Source organism: Mobula birostris, chromosome 8 (assembly GCF_030028105.1).
Source record: "Mobula birostris isolate sMobBir1 chromosome 8, sMobBir1.hap1, whole genome shotgun sequence".
NCBI lineage: Eukaryota > Metazoa > Chordata > Chondrichthyes > Myliobatiformes > Myliobatidae > Mobula > Mobula birostris.
In genome coordinates this window covers 135,389,736-135,410,079 of record NC_092377.1, presented here as the reverse complement: position 1 = coordinate 135,410,079, position 20,344 = coordinate 135,389,736, and the positions used below count along the sequence as shown (strand labels likewise).

At 44.2% G+C, this 20,344-nt stretch overlaps 1 protein-coding gene across 1 annotated transcript in view; it reads left to right on the top strand.

Moving 5' to 3' along the window:
- LOC140201740 (dematin-like) overlaps positions 1–19,409 on the top strand; it is an 83,718-nt gene extending 64,309 nt beyond the window's left edge. Inside the window, exons 2-4 of the mRNA XM_072266350.1 lie at positions 9,176–9,244; positions 10,997–11,077; positions 18,725–19,409. Of these exons, the coding sequence (XP_072122451.1) occupies positions 9,203–9,244; positions 10,997–11,077; positions 18,725–18,838 (237 nt within the window). The 5' untranslated portion in view covers positions 9,176–9,202 and the 3' untranslated portion in view covers positions 18,839–19,409. The remainder of the gene's footprint in view (positions 1–9,175; positions 9,245–10,996; positions 11,078–18,724) is intronic.
- The last annotated feature ends 935 nt before the right edge of the window (positions 19,410–20,344 follow it).

Sequence of the window (20,344 nt, the reverse complement as noted above, 5' to 3'; positions counted from 1 at the left end):
TACACCTTTTCTTAATCTGCCTGCATATCTGTTCCTCAGTGTCCTGGTGGCTATTGGGGGTCTGTAGTACAATTCCATCAGAGTGATTGCATTCTTCCTATTATGAGTTCTGACCATGTAGACTTAGTGAAAGACCCTTCCATTATGTCTCATCTAAGTGCAGCTGTGATGTTGTCCTTGATTAGCAGTGCAACTCCCCCACCTCTTTTAACTCCCTCTCTATGTGAAAATCCCAGGTGATTATCAGTTTCTGAGATACTGAAACCACCCCATCTGGCACCAACAATCATTCCACAATTAAATTCACTTGGATCACATTTCTTCCCTATACTGAACTACAACCGAACCCTTTGACGATGTGTGAATGCTTTTATGCATGGAGTTGTTGCCACATGTTTGGCTTATTAGATATTTGCATTAACATGCAGATGTACCTACTAAAGTGGCAAATGAGTGTATTCTTCTGCCTTATCACAGACGCCTTTCCAATACTTCGTCTTCCTACAACTTAAAACATGTTAAATTTATGATTAAAGGCTATTAACTGTTTCTCTCAACACAGAAGCTGTATGACCTGCTGAATATTTTCAGCACTTCCTACTTTTTATTCATAGTTTAATCATCCTGCCTTCATGTAATAAGGCCTTTAGTTCTGAAATTCCCTAAATATCTTGCCCTTTGTTCTTCCTTTAAGCTGTTACCAATATTCCCTCGAATTTGTAAAGACCAGTGTGCGCAAAAAGCTTGTGCTGTGCAATTTTTTGCCCAATGACAACAAAGTGTGCGCACTGAATTATTTCTTCAATAAAAACAGTATAAATAAACCAGTCTGACATCTGCAGACAAATCATCACAAACTCCATGTTGTCAACAGCGTCCACATCAGAAACCGGAAAAGGAAATGTGATTGTGTACATTTGTGAAATATACATAACATGTCAACGAGCTAGAGGGTGACAACCTTCTGTGCAAAGCTTAAATTCCATTGTCACCATAGATATATGCACACACACTGTTTCTCAACAGTGGACGGCCTTCAGAGACGCTGTCTACACTACCGCCCTCAAACATCTCGGACCAGCAACCCGAAGAAACCAAGACTGGTTCGATGAGAATGATGAAGAAATACAGGCACTTCTAACGGAGAAACATCAACATTACAGAGCCCACGTCGCTAGCCAAGAAAGATGCCTTTACCAATGCAAGAAGAAAGGTGCAGAAAAAACTTCGCGAGATGCAGGACAGCTGGTTCAGCAAGAAGGCCGATGAAATCCAGGGCCATGCAGACAGCCACGACATAAAGCGCTTCTACGATGCGCTTAAGGCTGTATACGGACCCCAGTCCTCCAGCTCCTCACCTCTCCTCAATGCAGATGAGACACAGCTGCTGACAGAGAAGAAGCAGATTCTGGATCGGTGGGCTGAGCACTTTAACAACATCCTTAACTGCCCTGCCGACATCAACGACGAGGCCATTGCCCGCCTGCCCCAGGTAGAGATCAACAAGAACCTCGACACCCTCCCCACAGTAGATGAAGTCAGGAAGGCAGTGAAGCAACTCTCCTGTGGCAAAGCACCAGGACCCGATGCAATCCCTGCTGAGGTATACAAAGCGGGAGGCCCTGTCATGATGCAAAAGCTGACTGTACTCTTCCAGTCCATGTGGAAAAAGGGACAGGTCTCGCAACAGCTGAAAGATGCCAGCATAGTCCACATCTACAAGAGGAAAGGCAACCGCCAGTCTTGCGACAACCACCGAGGCATCTCCCTCTTGTCCATTGTGGGGAAGATTCTGGCCCGCGTCCTGCTCAACCGCCTTCTCCAACATCTTGAGCAAGGTCTGCTCCCAGAAAGCCAGTGCGGCTTCCGTGCTGAACGTGGGACCGCGGACATGATTTTTGCTGCGTGCCAACTCCAGGAAAAATGCCAGGAGCAACACAGTGACCTCTTCGTGACCTTTGTTGATCTAACCAAGGCTTTCGATACGGTCAGCAGAGAAGGCTTGTGGAAGATCATGGAGAAGTTTGGCTGCCCCAGCAAGTTCATCACAATCGTCCGGCAGTTCCACGTCGGTATGATGGTGAAAGTTCTGGATGACAGCGACGAGTCGGAAGCCTTCCCAGTGACAAATGGCGTCAAACAAGGCTGCGTTCTTGCCCCGACTCTGTTCAGTGTGGTATTCTCTGCCATGCCGACAGATGCCTTCCATAACTACGAAGAAGGAATCCACGTCAGGTACAGGACTGACGGCAGGTTGTTCAACCTTAGGCGCCTGCAGGCAGTTACAAAGGTGCAAGAGACTGTCATCAGAGACTTCTTGTTTGCTGATGACTGCGCACTCAACGCCAGCACGGAGCAGGAGATGCAGCGTGAAATGGACTGCTTCTCACAAGCCTGCGACAACTTCGGTCTCACTATCAGCACCAAAAAGACCGAAGTTATGTACCAGCCTGCCCCAGGAAAGCCATACCAGGAGCCGTGCATCACGGTGAAGGGCCAGAACCTCCAGGCAGTCGACAACTTCACCTACCTGGGCAGCATACTCTCTCGCGCAGTGAACATAGACGCTGAGGTCAACAACAGGATTGCTAAAGCCAGCGCTGCCTTTGGGAGACTCCGTGAGAACGTCTGGGAGCGGAATGGACTCAGCCTTACCACCAAGCTGAAGGACTACTGTGCAGTGGTCCTTACCACCCTCCTTTACGCCAGCGAGACCTGGACTGTCTACAACAGACACGCCAAACAGCTCAACCACTTTCACCTGAGCTGTCTCCGCAGACTCCTCCACATCAGGTGGCAGGACAAAGTCCCCGACACGGAAATCCTGGAACGAGCTGGGCTGTGCAGCGTCTACACCATCCTGCTGAAAGCCCAAGCCAGGTGGGCTGGACATGAGGTCAGAATGCCAGACAGCTGATTGCCTAAGCAGCTGCTGTACGGAGAACTGTGTCAGGGCAAGCGCTCAGTCGGGGGGGCAGGAGAAACATTACAAAGACTGCCTGAAAGCGTCCCTCAAAGGCCTGGGTGTCGACATCAACATGTGGGAGACGCTTGCCCTCGACCATCCAGCTTGGCGCAGCAAGATCACCACAGGAGCACCCACCCACTTGTGGGCGAGACTTCAGGACCCAGATTGGCCTCATCAGTCACCTCCGGACCCACAGCCACCAATCTCCCATTTGACTTTGAAGCCATGGTCATCTTCGACTACGAAGGACGAACAACAACAACAACATGCACACACATTAGAGGGAACATGACTTAAAACCTCCCTCTATGACTATCTCCTCTGATATTGTCAAATTTCTCTCTGTTTTCTATGTTTGATTGCTAATGTTCCTGTGAAGTGCCCTAGAACATTGCATGGTACATAAAACGATGTGATTTTATTGAAAACATTTACAGTAAAGTTATCCATTCCACTGGTGGATAAGTATTGTACAATAGCAAGTTCTTCAATTTATTAAAAATGTACAGTGAATACTGGGTTTATCTTCCCATTATCCTTAAATTTAACCTCTTGATAGCTAATTTCCTAACCACATTAATTACTTGCCTTCCGTTTTTATTGAATTTAGCTGCAAGGTTTATCACAATTTTCTGAGGTCATACAAGTAACATTATTGCCGTCACTTTAGCGCCCTCTACCAGCTTGTCTGCAAAACTTCACCGTTACTAAATTCATGCCTGCTCCTTCCGAGCAGCAGAAAGGAAGAGTTCAGTCACTGCTGTTACAGAGCCTTGTAATTCTTCAACAGCATAAGGCTAACTGTCCTATAACTGCTTGCCTTCTCCTCTCGTCTTTCTTAAATAACAGGCAAGTGCAGATTTGTGATCTAAGGACACAGTTCTCAAATTAAAAGGACTTTGGAAAACTACAGCTAACTTGTTTACGAGATAGAGGGTGACAACCTTCTGGCAGAGCTTAATTTCCTTTATCACCATAGATGTGTGCACACATATGTACAATCTTAGAGGGAACATGACGTAAAACCTCCCTCCATGACTATCTCCTCTGATATTGTCAAATATCTTAGTTCCTTTAAAACATTGGGTTTGAATGTTTGAGGTTCTGGCAGAATGTCTCTCTATCGTACCAGTATTTTAATTACTACTGATACATACATTAATATGGGGTGTCACGGTAGCGTATCGGTTACCACAATGCTACTACAGATTGGAATTTGGAATTCAATTCTGGGGTGTCGTCTGTAAGGACGTTATCTCTGTGACCATGTGGGTTTCCTCCCACAGTCCAAAGGCATAATGGTCAGTAGGTTAACTGGTCATTGTAAATTGTCCTGCGATTAGGCTCGGGTGACGTTCGGTGGGTTGCTGGGTGGCGAGGCTCATTGGGCTGGAAGGGCCTGTCAACGCCTTATCTCTAAATAAATAGAAACATGTAAATATTACGGTCACTGTGTCACATAGCACTAAAACAGGCCCAGTGCCACCACCCCACGTCCATCTGCACTGAACCCATTTCCCTGCACTTGATCCATGGCTTTCTCTGCCTTTGGAATTTAGGTACTCCTATAGATACTTTCCTAACTGTTATAGATTCACAGAGTTGTGCAGCATAGAGACAAGCCCTCCAACTCACTATATCTATACCTTTTTTGCCCATCTACACCAATCAGAGCTGCCCCCACTAGGTCCATATCCTTCTATGCATTGCATATTTAACTGCCTGTCTAAATGCTTCTTAAATGTAGTAATCATATCTGATTCACCATGCCTCTGTGCACTGTGCTGCACTCTTTATATAAAATAAACTTTCTCCTCAGGTCTCCCTTGAAACTCCTTCCTATAATGCTAAATGTTTGCCCTCTTAATAAGGTAATAAAGAAGCCCTGATGGAATTGCAGAACAGACTCAATGGGCCAAATGACCTAATCCTGCTCCCATGTCTTATTGCCTCTTGTTTTTGATAGCCTTATCATTGGTAAAGGTCCTGATCCTCCCCTCATCTATGCTTTTTATAATCTCATACACTTCTCTCAGGTCACCCCCCAGCATCCTTCATTCCAGGGAAGTCAAGCCTAGTTGATCAACATAAGACATAGGAGCAGAATTAGGCCATTTGGCCCATCAAGTCTGCTCCGCCATTTCATCATGGCTGGTCCAGTTTTCCTCTTGGCCCCAGACTCCTGTCTTCTCTCTGTATCCTTTCATGTACTGACCAATCAAGAATCTATCAACCTCTGCCTTAAATATACATACAGACTTGGCCTTCAGAGCTGCCTGTGGCAAAGCATTCCACAGATTCACCACTCTCTGGCTAAAGAAATTTATCCTCATCTCCATTTTAAAAGGACACACCTCTATTCAGAGGCTGTGTCCTCTGGTCTTAGACTCTCCCACCATAGGAAATATCCTGTCCACATCCAGTCCAGCAAGACCTTTCACCATTCATTAGGTTTCAATGAGGTCACCTCTCATTCTTCTGAATTCCAGTGAATACAGAGCCAGAGCCATCAAATGCTCTTCTTGTAACAAGCCATTGAAATCTAGAATTATTTTCGTGAACCTCCTTTGAACCCTCTCCAGTTTCAGCACATCCTTTCTAAGATAAAGGGCCGAAAACTGCTCACAATACTACATAATCAATGTTCTCCAATCTCTTCTGTACTTCCTCCAGTGCACCACTTAACATATCTCTGACATGGGAAAAAGTTTCCTACTATTTACTCTATCAATGGCCCTTAACTTTAAATACTGCTATTGGGTCCCTCTATTAGCCTCCTCCACTGCAGGGAAAACTAACACGTACTTTGGACAAATTATTGCTTCCATTTCTTGGTAATGGTACTGGTGGAAAATGAACTTTTGCTCATTTGTCATTATAAAGGGCCAAAGGTTTGGCACAACCAGATCTGAATAAATTGGGTTTGTTCCAGATCCTTCCACCCTTCAAAGGTTCAATTCTCAGATTGTCTAGTCCTTTCTGTTCTTATAAAGTTCATGAACAAATTCAGTGAAGTGTCTTTTCTGTAACATGCACATTTGTCTCTCAAATTTTGGCCTCCTGCAGAGAGGGTGATTTTTATTGGGAATGTTCAGACTGGGAATAAAATCTCAGTATTTCTGAAACCATCTGTTCTTATCATTCTTCTCTTGTTCTTACAGATATCCAGGTAAGTGCTCAATACATGCTCTGGAATGTGCCCTGTACAAGAGGTGAGGGAGGGAGGGAACGTCGACTCAGACCATGAGAGGCCTGCGTCGGGCATTTTCATGCCTTACAAGGCGCAGATTGGAAGAGGTGAGAATTAACATTTAATGTCCAATGTCAAAGGAAGGAACTCTGCTGGAAACAAAAAAGGTGATAGAAATACACAGCATATATGTGCCCAAGTACTGTATTTGTCAATGTGGAGTGGAGAACAAGTTTGTAAATCTGGCAGGAGCTAAGTATGTTGGGTATGGCGAGGGTCGAGCACCATGGGAGGGGTGTGAGACAGGTAGATGGCAGAGGTGGATTGGTTGGCAGGGGCAGGGCAGTTGGCACGGGTGCAGACACATCCAGCCCTGAGACAACAGGCAAGGTCATTTGATTCCAAGCATTGGTTTATTGGTCATTCCAGAACATCTCCCTGGTGTTTCCTGTACTCTCCCTCTCCCTTCCCCAACCATGATTTCCCTCTCCCTGCCCCCTTCCCACATTTAGTCCACAATAGAGACCCATATCAGAATCAGGTTTATCATCACTCACGTACATCATGAAATTTGTTTTTTTTTGTGGTGGCAGTGCAGTAATAAAGTTACGACAGTACTATGCAAAAGTCTTAGGCACTCCAGGTATGTATACGTGCCTAAGACTTCTGCACAGCACTGTGTTTTGCTCCTTGACCCCCAAGGAACACTGTTTGTTTAGCTGTATACATGTGTATAGTTGATTGACAATAAACTGAACATGAACTTGAAATGAAGAGAGTCAATGACAGAGAGTAAAAATCCAGGGTTATCCACTTTTCAGCACTTCCTGTCATTACTCTGAAACGTGGTTTACATATAAACAAAGCAGTCGGTGCAAAACAGCATTAATTAATATCATTGTCAAGACAGATGACAGGGCAAAATTGCAGTCAGTGGGATGAGTTGCAGTGTAAAAGGAGGACAAAACTGAAAAGGGTGACAAATACAGGACTGGAGGCGTTATACTTGAATGCATGCAGTATACAAAATGGGGTAGATGAACTTATAGTGCAGTTAGAGATTGGCAGACATGATGTTGTGGGTATCACAGAGTTATGGCTGAAAGACAATTGTAGTTGGGAGCTTAATATCCAAGGATACGTAATCTATCGAAAGAACAGGCAGGTGGGCAGACAAGGAAGAGTGCCTCTGCTGGTAAAAAATGAAATAAAATCTTTAGCTAGAGTGACATAGGATCGGAAGATGTAGAATCCTTGTGGGTGGAGTTAAGAAACTGCAATGATAAGAGGACCCTGATGGGAGTTATTTACAGGCCTTCAAACAGCAGCTAGCATGTGGTTTACAATTTACAGCAGGAGATAGAAAAAGTCATTTCAAAAAGGTATTGTTATATTAGTCATGGGGGATTTCAATATCCAGATAGATTAGGAAAATCAAATTGTTGCGGGATCGCAAAAGAGAAAATATGTAAGATGCATCCAAGATGGATTTATAGAGCAGCTTGTAGTTGAGCACACTAGGGGATCGGCAATTCTGGATTGGGTGTTGTGTAATGAACTGGAAATGATTATGGAGCTTAAGATAAAGGAACCCTGAGGAGACAGTGATCATAATATGATAGAATTCACCTTGCAATTTGAGAGGGTGAAACTGAAGTCAGATGTATCAGTATTACAGTGGAGTAAAGGGAATTACAGAGGCATGAGAGAGGAGCCGGCCAAAGTTCATTGGAAGGGGACAGTAGCATGGATGACAGCAGTGCAGATATGGCTGGAGTTTCTGGGGGCAATTCAGGAGGTGCAGGATAGACTCATCCCAAAGTATTCTAAAGGAAAGAAGACACTATTCCAGCTGCTACCATCCAGGGAACAGTACTGCAGCATAAAAGCCGGGACCAACAGGCTCCGGGACAGCTTTTTCCACCAGGCTATCAGACTGATTAACTCACGCTGATTTAAGTGTATTTCTATGTTACATAGACTGTTTTTTATTATAAATTATTATGTTACTATGATTGCACATTGAACATTTAGATGAAGACATAACAAAGATTTTTACTCCTCATGTATGTGAAGGATGTAAGAAATAAAGTCAAATCAATTCAAAATTCACAACCTTGGCTGACAAGGGATGACAAAGCTGACATAAAAGCAAAAGAGAGGGTGTGAATAGAGCAAAGCTTAGTGGGTCATTAGAGGATTGGTAAACTTTTAAAAACAACAGAAGCCAATTTTAAAAACCATAAAGAGGAGGAGATAAAATATGAAGGTAAACTAGGCGATAATTTGGTGCCCTGAGCAATCCAACCTTGCTCCCAGCCAGCTCTATGAGCTTTGGAACTAAATTTGCATCAATTCATCCCCCAAACTCGGCTCGCCATCTTCACTGTTTACATTGGTAATTTAACACAATTTACCTCAGGAAAGGTATTTTTAGTGATTTTTTACTCGGATGTCTTAGTTTTTTGACTACCATTAGCTGTCACACACATTTAGTAATACCATCTTAACAGGACCGGACAATGAATGGATGTAGACTTCCCACGGCTAGAGCACCTGGCACTGGTGGGCCCAGGCTCAGATCACCACACCGCATGTTGGACGGTCACTGTCCTCTTCAATCCTTGGCATCACCCCACATCCCCCTGACCCTGAGGCCAACCCATCCTCCAACAGTCCCTGGGGTTTGCCCGTCCCTTCTGTGTCTTTTGTGTAGTGGGTAAGGGGAGTTGGGGTGTAAGTGGTAGTAAGGAGGGTAGTTTAGGAGGTGTGAGGTGAGTAAGGGGTGTAGCGGGTGTGGGGTGCATGGTGGTGTAAGGTGGATGCAGGTGCGCGGTGCCGGGGCAGAAGGGTGGGTGCAGTGGCATGGTGGTGTAAGGTACGGGTGCAAGAGCATTGGTGGGGGGGTTAAGGTGGGTAAGGGGTGAGGCCTGTCTCCGTGGGGCCGAGCTGCTTACACCAGTGATGTTGGGACCCTGTGCTGCAGTGTGGATTTGCTGCCTCTGAATTTATCGTTACAGAATGGGGTGACCCTGACGGCCAGGATGGACCGAGGTTCCTCCTTACCCACTATGTTGGAGCAGAAGGTCAGACTTTGCCTTGAGCCTTGGGGGAGTCATTACAGTCACAGAGTGGAAAGGCAGAGAAACAGGCCCTTCGGCCCACCTCCTTCGTGCTGCCAATTCTGCCCATCTGCACTAATCCCAATTGCTCTCAGTAGGGTCATATCCTTTTGTGCTTTGCTCATTCAAGTGTCTGAGTAAACACCCCTGAAACGTAGCGACTGTTTCCAATCCCCTCACCTTTACTAGCAACATATTCCAGATATCAGACCTCTTGGTACAAAATCATTTCCCCAAAAATCCATATATAATTCCCTACTTTCACTTTGCACATACTTCCTACTATTTTTGCTAACCCTGACCATTGGGAAAAGATTCTGACTATCCTATTCATCCCTGTCATAATTTTATATATCTTTATTAGGTCATCCCTCACCCTCCTTCATTCCAGGGAAAGCAAGCCTATCCAGTCTCTCTCCCATAACTACAGTCCAGACAACCTCCTGGTGAATATCCTCTATACTCTATCCGGTGTAATCACACCCTTCTCATAATGTGGCGATCAAAAACTACACATAATGGTCCCAAGGGGCAGTCTAACAGGTGTTTTACAAATTGGGTCATAATATTCCAACCCTTGTGTTCTATTCCACAACCTATGAACTCTGAATGCCTTCTACACTCCTTCATGCCTGTGTTTATACTGTCATGACGCGATAGATTCAGGCCTGTAGTTCATTCTGTTTTGTAGTCTTTCTTAGCGCCTTACCAATCTACTTGACTTCCTGAAGTGTGTCGCCTCACACTTCTTGGATTCAATTCCATCTGCCAAAGCCCTGCCCATCCTCCCATCTGACCCAGCCTTAGATAACCTTCCTCAGTATCCAGAGCACCACCAGCTTTCCTGTCATCCACAAACACACTTCTACATTCACATTTAAATTGATAAATACCACAACCAGCAAGAGTCCCTGAGACGCCAGTAGTCGCAGACTTCTAATCATAAGAGTATCCCTCCACCATTACCCTCTGCTTCTTAGCCAATTCTGCATCCAATTAGCCAGCTTGCCTTGGATCCCATGTGCTGTGATTTTCTACCATGCAAGACCTTACTAAATTCCACATAGACTTACCTGAAGCCCCTGTCTTCATCACTCTCCCTGGTTACCTCCTCAAAAGAACTCAATCAACTTTGTGAGGCAGGATTACCTGTATGGAAAGCCACACGGACATTGCCTGAGCAGACCCTGCCTTTCCAAGTGTACATACATCCTATCTCTTTAGATATTCTCCTATAATTTCCCACCACTGTCATTTTTGATTGAACTATTTCTCAAAATAAAATGTTTCATGAGTGAGTTCCTGCTTGCTAGTGTTCACTTTGAGGATGTAGGTTTTCCTCCTGCAAAGAGGAAAGTTAATGGGAGTGAGTGGTGAGCTTGGCTCCTGTTTCCCTGCACTGTCCCCTCACAATAGCTGGTTCTGGAGTTCACCGGCCAGGCTGCTGTTTCCTTGTACTGTCCTGTCACAAACAGGTAGTACTGGAGTTAATTGAACAGGCTGCAAGGGTGCAGCCAGAGGAACAACCCAGCCTCTGCGGTCTTCACAGTAGGGAAAGGGCAGTCTCTGCCCCTTGACCTGGAGGGGTGGGGTGGGGTAAAGGTCATTGTGGCAGAGAATGCCTATCTTGTTAGTAGAGAGTGCACCAGTTTAAGTCAGGAGTGGATATTGAAAGCTGAATTGCAATGAATTTTGTTCCATGCACTGCCTACACAGATTTACCCCTATGAGTTACTGAAGGCATGCAGCAGCAGAAGCATCAACTTGCCTCAGGGAGTGGACAGGCCACGACTGGAGGTAAGGACGAGAGTTAACAAACTGCCCTCAGTAAGACCACCAAAATAATGGGATTAAGGAGCAGCGGCCCAAAGACAGGAGGTTATGGGTTTTAATGAAGAGAGCTGTCAGGAACAGTTTAACAAACTGAAAGGAGATGTGTGACAGGTGATTACTGTCTAATAATGATGGTACATAAAGCAGCAGTTCAAGTTGCAGTCCTTTTGAAGGGTCTTGGCCCGAAGCTTTGACTGTTTACTCAGAGGTTGACAGATTCTTGATTTCTCAGAACATGCAGGGATACAGGGAGAAGACAGGAAATTGGGGCTGAGAGGAAAATTGGATCAGCAATGATGAAATGTCAGAGGAAACTCTATGAACCAAATGGCTTAATTCTGCTGCTATATCTTACAGTCTTATGGTCTTTTCCATAGATTCTGCCTGGCCTGCTGAATTCCTCCAGCATGTTGTGTGTGTTGCTTGGATTTCCAGCGTCTGCAGATTTTCTCTTGTTTGGAGTTCAGTTTGCAGATAGTACAAAACAAATAGCGAATGGTAGGAAGGAGACTGAGAGTAATGGGTGCTGATTCCCTTTGGTGGGAAGGTTAAGAAAAAGTAAAATAAACTTAATTTTAAAGAAGAATGTAGGAAGAGTTACTTAATGTAAGACTAAAGGTGGCAGACAAGTGGAGAAGGCTGTTAAAATAGAATCCTTGCTTAGTGGTTGAGTATTGAACAAACAAGTGTGGAAGTTGTTCTTTTTCAATCATTGGTTTGGCCTTGAGTGAAACAGTGTGTTTGTCTCTGGTTCTAAGTGCGTTAACAGCTTGGGAAAGTCAGGAGGAGAAGGGACAAAGGACGAGGGAGCAGTTATATGGAGGACAAGTCAAGCTGTGGTGTTCTCCTTTGGGCAGAGAAGATTTAGCCATGTTTGAAGAGGTCTTTAAAGTTATCGAGGGAAACTGTGCCCAGTGGCAGAAGTGCTGGTCATCACTGGACAAAGGATGTTGGAGGGATCCAGTGGGTCAAACAGCATCTAGGGAGACAAATGGACAGTTGATATTTTGGATTGAGACACTTCAGCTGGAGGTGGGCTCTACATCTGGGACAAATTCAGACGGTTGATAAAAAACCTAGAGGTGATGTGTAGAAACTAGTGAGTTTGTGACCTCCAGTGATCTGCCACCTAGAAATGGAAATCAGATTCAACATTAACTTTCAAAGGTGAATTGTGAAATGTAAATTTTAAGAGCATGAGAAGGCTGTCTGATTTGTTCCAAATAAAATCTCTCATCTTAAGGTTGATGATGTAGATTTAAATACTGTGACTACATATGCAATTCTCAGTGAAAACAATGGTGCCTGCTGGTCCAGCCATGCTGATGCCATGATCAGGAAAAGTCACTAATGCCTCTACTTCCTCAGGAGGCTACAGAAATCTGGCATGTCCCCAGTGACTCGTGCCAATTTTTATCAAAGTACCACTGGACGCATCCTATCTGGATGCGCCATTGCTTGGTATGGCAGCTGCTCTGTATGTGACCACCAGAAACTGCAGAGATTTGTGGACACTGCTCAGCACATTATGGAAACCAGACTCTCCTCTATAAACTCTTTTCATTTCTTGCCGCCTCAGTTTAGCAACCAGAATAATCCCACCCACCCACTTTGGAATTCTCTCTTCTCCCTCTTCCATTAGGCAGAAGATACAAAAGCCTGAAAGTACTCATCACTTGGCTCAAAATCAGCTCCTATCCCACTGTTATAAGGCTATTGAATGGTTCTTTAGTACAACAAAATGAATTCTTGACCCCACACTCTACTGTACCTTGTTATGATCTTGCACCTTAATGTTTTCCGCTGCTGTCTGCAATCTTGTTTTATCTTGCTCTGCCTCAATACACTGTGTAATGAACTGATATCAATTTGTCAATCTTTGTGTGTAGTTTTTCATTGGTTCCCGTTATATTTCTTTGTTTTACTGTGAATGCTTGCAAGAAAATGAATCTTAAGGTAGCATATGGAGAAATAAATTTAATTTGTACTTTGAATGTATGAACAGTATGTGAGGTGAGCTTCCCACTGTACCCCAATACATGTGACAATAATAATTAATTCCAATTCCAAACCTCAAACAAAACTGCTTCCAGATAAACTGAGCAGGTCAGGTAGTAACTGTGGAAAGAGAATCTTTGTAAGTATGTGCCTCTTTACCAAAACTGGGAAAATGAGAGATAGCATAGAAACAGGCCCTTCAGCCCAACTGGTCCGTGGCAACCAAGCATTTGACCCATATTCCTCTAAACCTTTCCTATCCTATTCTCTACCTGTAAGTGTCTTTTAGATGTGGTTAATGTATCTGCCTCAACCTCTCCAGCTGGCAGCTCGTACCATGCATAGACCACCCTCTGGGTGAAGAAGTTGTCCCTTGGGTTCCGATTAAATCTCTCCCCTCTCACTTTGAACCTATGCCTTCCAGTTCTTCATTCCCTAGTACTGGGGAAAAGACCATGCACATTGACCATGTCAATGTCCCTCAAGATTTTATGCACTTCTGAATAATCACCCCATATTTTCGTAGACTCGGGTGAATAAAGTCCCACCCTGCTCAATTTTGAGTCCTGGCAACAGCTTTGTAAATCTTCTCTGCACTCAATCCAGTTTAATGGCATTTTCCAATAACAGTGACCAAAACGGAACACAATATTCAAAATGCAGCCTCTTCAAAGTCTTGTACGACTGCAACATAATATCCCAACTTCTATATTCAATCTCCTGACTGGTTACCGCCAGCATGCCAAAAGCCTTCTTCACCACACTTGTACAGGGAGCTGTGTACTTGTAATCCTAGGTCCCTCTGTTCTACAACACTCCCCAGGACCCTACATTTTACTCTGATTGTCTTATCCCTGTACGTCTTCCCAAAGTCAACACCTCACACTTTTCTGAATTTATCTCCATTTTCCGTTCCTTAGGCCCACTTACCCAGCTGGTCAAGGGCTCTCTGTAAATCTTGATAACCATCTTCATTGTCTATGACTAGAAAGTTTGCAGATGAAACCAAATAAGATCTAGTTTGGTGTAATCTGCAAACTTTCTCATCCAAATCATTGATTCAGATGGCAAATAGCAACGGGCTCAGTGCTGATTCCTGAGGAGCACCATTAGTTAAGGGCCTCCACTTTAAAAAACAACCTTCCACCATTGTCCCCTGCTTCCTACCATCAAGACAATTAGTTAGTTCTTCATGGATTCCGTGTGATCTAACTTTCCATGGCAGCCTACCATATTACCTTATTAAAGGTCTTACTGAAGTCCATCTTCACTACGTCTACCACACCGACCTTCTTGGTTACTTCTTCAAAATCTCAATCAAATCCTCATATCCATCTTCACATTGGCGGCGTAGCAGTGGAAACTGTGAGCAGTTTCTAACTCCTGGGATTACACACCTTGCACAACCTCTCATGGTCCCAGAACACATACAATCAAGAAAGCCCACCAGTGCCTCTACTTTCTGAGGCTAAAGAAAACTTGACTATGCACATCAATACTCATGACCTTCTACAGAGGACATCCTCCGAACATACTAGCATCACTACATAGTATGGAAAGTGCACTGTGGCAGACAGGAAGATACAAAGGGCAGTCAAAATTGCCCACCACATCACTTGCACCAGCCTTCCCACCAATATATACAAAAAGGTGCCTAAAAAGGCCGTCAGTATCATGAAGGATCCCACACACCCTGCTCATGGACTGTTTGTCCCACTCCCGTCAGGAAGGAGACTATGTAGCATCCACGTCAGGACCACTAGACTCAAAAGCAGTTACTTTCCCCAAGCAGTGAGGCTGATCGACACTTCCAATGCTACTTTCTCGTTTCCTGCCTCTCACCTTATGTACAGACTTCCTGGACCTAGCATCACTTTATGTACATACAACCAAACTATGCATATAAGCTATCCCATATATTTTTATTTACTGTATAGTTTTTTTATTAGTGTGTTGTTTATCTTATTGTGTTTTTATGTGCTGCATCAGACCCGGTGTAACAATTATATACTGGAAATGACACTAAACAATCTTAAATTTTGAATCAAGTTCATGAGACATTATCTCCCATGCACAAAGTGTTGATGATCCCTAATCAACCTCTCCCTGCAAATTGGTTTTTCTAGTTCCCTTTGACTATGAGAGGGACTATAGTAGAAACCCACCAAGGTGATCATCCATTGCAAGAGGGCGTTCAGTAAGCAGCAAGGAAAGTGAGGGGGTGGTTGTGCAGAATAGATGTGTTTGAACAGTTATCATCACCTTACACCTCTCGGTCTGTGTAATGTACAGTACTTGGCCTTGCATTGCCTTGTCAATAGTAATACTTTGGTCAGACTGCTGCTCAGTGTGCAAAACAATCAAACCCTCAGTTCTAGTCAAAAAGCTCCAGTGCCTGGGCCTCTGTACCTCCCTCTGCAACTGGACCCTTGTCTTCCCCACCTTGAGTCTGCAGTCTGAGCAGATCGGAAATAACATCTCCTCCTCACTGACGATTAACGCTGGTGCACCTCGAGGATGCGTGCTTAGCCTACTGCTCAACTCTCTACACTCATGACTGTGTGGTTAGGCAAAGCTCAAACCCTATTGATAAATTTGCTGATGACACGGCTATTGTTGGTAGAATTTCAGATGGTGATGAGGTGTAGAGGAGTGAGACAATCAGCTGATGGAATGGTGTCGCGGCAACAACCTTGTGCAGCATCGATTGTGGACTTCAGGGAGGGGAAATTGAGAGAACATACACCAGTCCTCAACGAGAGATCAGAAGTGGAAAGGAGGAGCACTTTCAAGTTCCTGGATGTCAACATCTCTGAAGATCTCTCCTGGGCCCAACATGTTGACGCAATTACAAAGAAGGCACAACAGCAACTGTACTTCATTAGAAGTCTGAGGAGAATTCATATGTCACCAAAGACACTTGCAAATTTCTACAGATATACTGTGGAAAGTGTACATTCTAACTGGTTGCATCACCGTCTGGAGTGGAGGGACCACCACACAGGATTGGAAAAAGCTACGATAAGTTGTACACTCAGCCAGCTCCGTCATGGGCACAAGCCCCCCTAGCATCCAGGCCAACTTCAAAAGGCGATGCCTGAAAAAGGTGGTACCCATCATTAAGGACCCCAGGCACCCAGGACATGCCCTTTTCTCATTGTTACCATAAAGAGAAGGTACAGGAACCTCAAATGTTTCAGGAACAGTTTCTTCCTCTCTGTCATCTGATTTGCGAATGGACAATGAACCCACAAACACTTCCTCAGTATTTTCCAGTCCTTTCTGCACTACTTATTTATTTTTATATATATTTATTGTAATTTATAGTTTTTATCACTGTTATATTTATTGTAATCTATAGTTTTTATCACTGTTATATTTATTGTAATCTATAGTTTTTATTACTGTTATATTTATTGTAATTTATAGTTTTTATCACTGTTATATTTATTGTAATCTATAGTTTTTATTACTATGTATTACAATGTATTGCTGCCGTAAAACAACAAATTCCACAACATATCTGGCTATATTAATTCTGATTCTGAGACGAAGTACCTTCATCAGCACTGAGAAAGAGAGAGGTGTGTTAGAGGAACTCAGCAGGTCGGGCAGCACCCGTGGAAACAAACAGTCAACGTTTCAGGTTCCGGCCCGAAATATTGACTGTTTGTTTCCACGGGTGCTGCCTGACCTGCTGAGTTCCTCTAACACACCTCTCTCTTTCTCAGTGCTGATGAAGGTACTTCGTCTCAGAATCAGAATTAACGCTGCTCGACCTGCTGAGCTCCTCCAGCGTGTTGTGCGTGTTGCTTTGACCCCAGCATCTGCAGAGTATTTTGTGTTTACGAAAAGTGCGTTAGGCTGAGTAGCAGTGAAATGTAAATGAAAGCAAGCAATTTCTGTGGAGAATGAAGATGTGGCTGGTGGGATAAGATTACCATTATATATTAATTATAAGATTGTTGTGATTGCGGCAAACAGCCAGGTTGACTGTACATAGAGACGGACAGGGAAAGGATGATGGGCAGAACTTGTATCATTTCGTCTCTTCCATCTATACTGCTCTCCATTTCTCTCTTCCTACCCAACTTGCCACAACTCGTCCTCCCCCTCCCCCCCCCAATCCCTTTAGCAAGTGGCTTATCTTCTCTAGGCTCTCCTTGAGTGGTGAGGAGAGCAGTGACAATATGTGGACATGAAGAAGGAGCGGAGTGGTGTTTGCATGGTTCTTGCTCCCATGTGCCAAGCAGCAGATGGCTGAGGTAGAAGAAGGTAAAAATAATAAAATAAAATATGAGAATTACAGAGACAATGTAGTTCAGGTAAATAATAAAGGGCAGGGTAGATTGTGAGGTCAAGAGCCCATCTTGTTGTACAAGAGACCTGTCCAAGAGTCTGATAACTGTGGGACAGAAGCTGTCCTTAAGCCTGGTGGTGCAAGCTTTCATGCTTTTGTATCTTCTGGCTAATGCGAGAGGAGAGAAGAGAGAACGTCTGAGGCGGGTGTGGTCTTTGATCATGCTAGCTGCTCTACTGAGGCAGTGAGAAGTATAGTCATAGTCCTCGGAGAATGGTTTCTATTATGTACCGAGCTGCATCCACAACTCTGTGTAGTTTCTTGCAGTCATACAGTATGTAAAGAAATTGCCATACCAATAATCTTGCACTCAATCTCGGTAAGACCAAAGGGTTGATTATGGACTTCAGGGAGGGGTGTCAAGAGAACAACAATTCCCATCAAGGGGTCAGCAATGGAAAGGGTGAGTAGTTTAAACTTCCTGCATGTCAACATCTCTGAGGATCTATCTTGAGCCAGACATATTGATGTAATTACATGCCAGTGGATATATTTCATGAGGGATTTGAGGTGATTGATACATCACCAAAGACTTTAGCGAAAGTCTACAGGTGTACAGTAGAGAACATTCACATTTGTTGCATCACCATCTGGTATGGGGGGGGGCGGCAAAGCACAGAGGGTTGCAAACTCATTCAGCTCCATCGTGGGCACTAGCCTGCCCAACATCATGGACATCTTGGTGATGCCTCAAGATGACAACATCCGTCATTAAGGACCCCAGCTACCCAGGACAATACCCTCTTTCCATTACTGCCATCAGGGAGGAGGTACAGGAGCCTGAAGACACAGACTCAGTGTTTTAGGAACAGCTTCTTTCCCTCTGTCATCAGTCCATTAACACACCTCACTATTTCGTTTTCTTTTTGCACCACTCATTTATTTCTTATTGTAACTTATATTTTATGTATTGCACTGTACTGCTGACACAAAACAAGAAGATTCACGACCTACATCGGTGATAATTAACCTGATGTGACTCTAATTCCAAGCCATGATGCATCTGGGTAGAATGCTTTTCACGGTGCATTGATAAAAATCGGTAAAGGTCAATGGGGACGTGTCAAATTTCTTTATCCTCCCGAGGAAGTAAAAGTGTTGTGAGCTTCTTTGGCCATGACGTCAACTCAAAGAGAAGCTCTTTGAATGAAACAGAGAAGTAAGCGAACTGTTTGGGGTAAATCAGTTGGGGCATTGACCTGATGGATTTGTTATCTCTGGAGCTTGATCGATGTTTATTCCTTTTTTAACAGAGGCACCTGTCTCCCGAGGAGTTCCAAGAGGTTTTTGGGATGACCATAAAGGAATTTGATAAGTTGCCCCAGTGGAGGAGGACTGAGCTGAAGAAGAAGGCTTGCCTCTTTTAACGTGAAAGGGGAATCCTTCCAGAAACTCTCCTGATGAGACTCTTTCTCTTTACAGGTGGCTGACTTCCTCTCTGCTGGATGTTATCCCTACAATGTATCACTAGCAACAGTAATTGCCTAACTTTTAATTTTTTTCTCATTTTTTTCCCTTCTATTTTATGAAATCCATTCTTAATATCCTGGAGTGGAACACAGGTGATCTTATGGTTTAAATTGAGTGTGCTCACTGCTCCCACTGAATCACAGGGCAGAAATGCTACCACTTTAACAGCTGACAAATCTGCTTGTAGTTCTGGAGCCTCTTCATACATAGACAATGCCAAATAGTTTATTATCCCAGATGTTGCTCTGTGATTGCAGAGTAGTTTCACATGTGATCAGCACAGCATTCATTGTGGCCTTTCTGGTGAGGCCAGCTAAATCGTCAGCTTCTGTTCCAATGCTTTGTCAGTAGCATTTCCCTTTAATAAAGAACAGGGCATGAGACCCCACTGGGTGCCCTGCACATTCCCTTGCCTTATCATCTGCCATTCATCCACAGATCTAGAATAAATCCATTTCTTCTTCCAAATGTTCTCTGTATTCTTCATTAAAATTTCTGGGATAAGATTGCTTAAAAAAAAACATTAAACCTGAGGCAAGATCTTTCAATGCAGTGGCTAGCACAACACAATAAGGCACCGTGCAGAATTACTACTGGTAGATGCAAGTTGGCCCAAGTCCTGATCTAATCTATATTCTCTGTGCTGTCAGAACCTGGCATGCAGTTAGCTGTATGTAAATGGAAGAGTGCGGTATATACTCTGTACAGGGTGACTGAAATCCCTCTGTTACTGGCACTGGAATGCAAAATAATACATTTTCTGCAAACACAAAGAAGGCAGATGTTAGACTGGAGTGAAAAGGTGCTAGCGGAACTCAGTAAGTTAGGCAACATGAATGGAGTGGAATGAACGTTGACGTTTCGAGCCGAGGCTCTTCATCAGGACTGGAAAGGAAGAGGGCAGAATCCAAGGGTGGGGGTGAAGCAGAAACTAGTGGGTGATAAGTGAGGTGTGGGGGAAGTGGGTGGGTAGGTGCAGGGTTGGGTGGAAGAGGGGGTGAGAGAGAAGAGGAGAAGCGGTGATGATGTGGGAAGAGGATAAGTGGAGGAGGCAATGGACTGAAAAGGATGAATCCAATAGAAGAGGACATAGACCATGGAATAAAGGGAAGAAGGTGGAGAACTAGAAGGGGAACTCATGGGCAGGTTGTGAAGGTGTGGGAGTGGGAAGAGAAAGGATAATTAGACCCCAGTGATAAGGGAAAACAAAGTGGGGGGAGGCAGAGGGCAGTGGTTATCGGACATTAGGGAAATCAATGCTGACGTCGTCAGGTTGGGGACTAGCAAGACAGAATATGGGGTGTTGCTCCTTTAATCTGTGCCTGGCCTCAATGTGGCAGGAGAAGAGAGCATGTCACTGTGGCAATACAAAGTTTAATTAAACTGGGTCGCCTCTGAGAGGT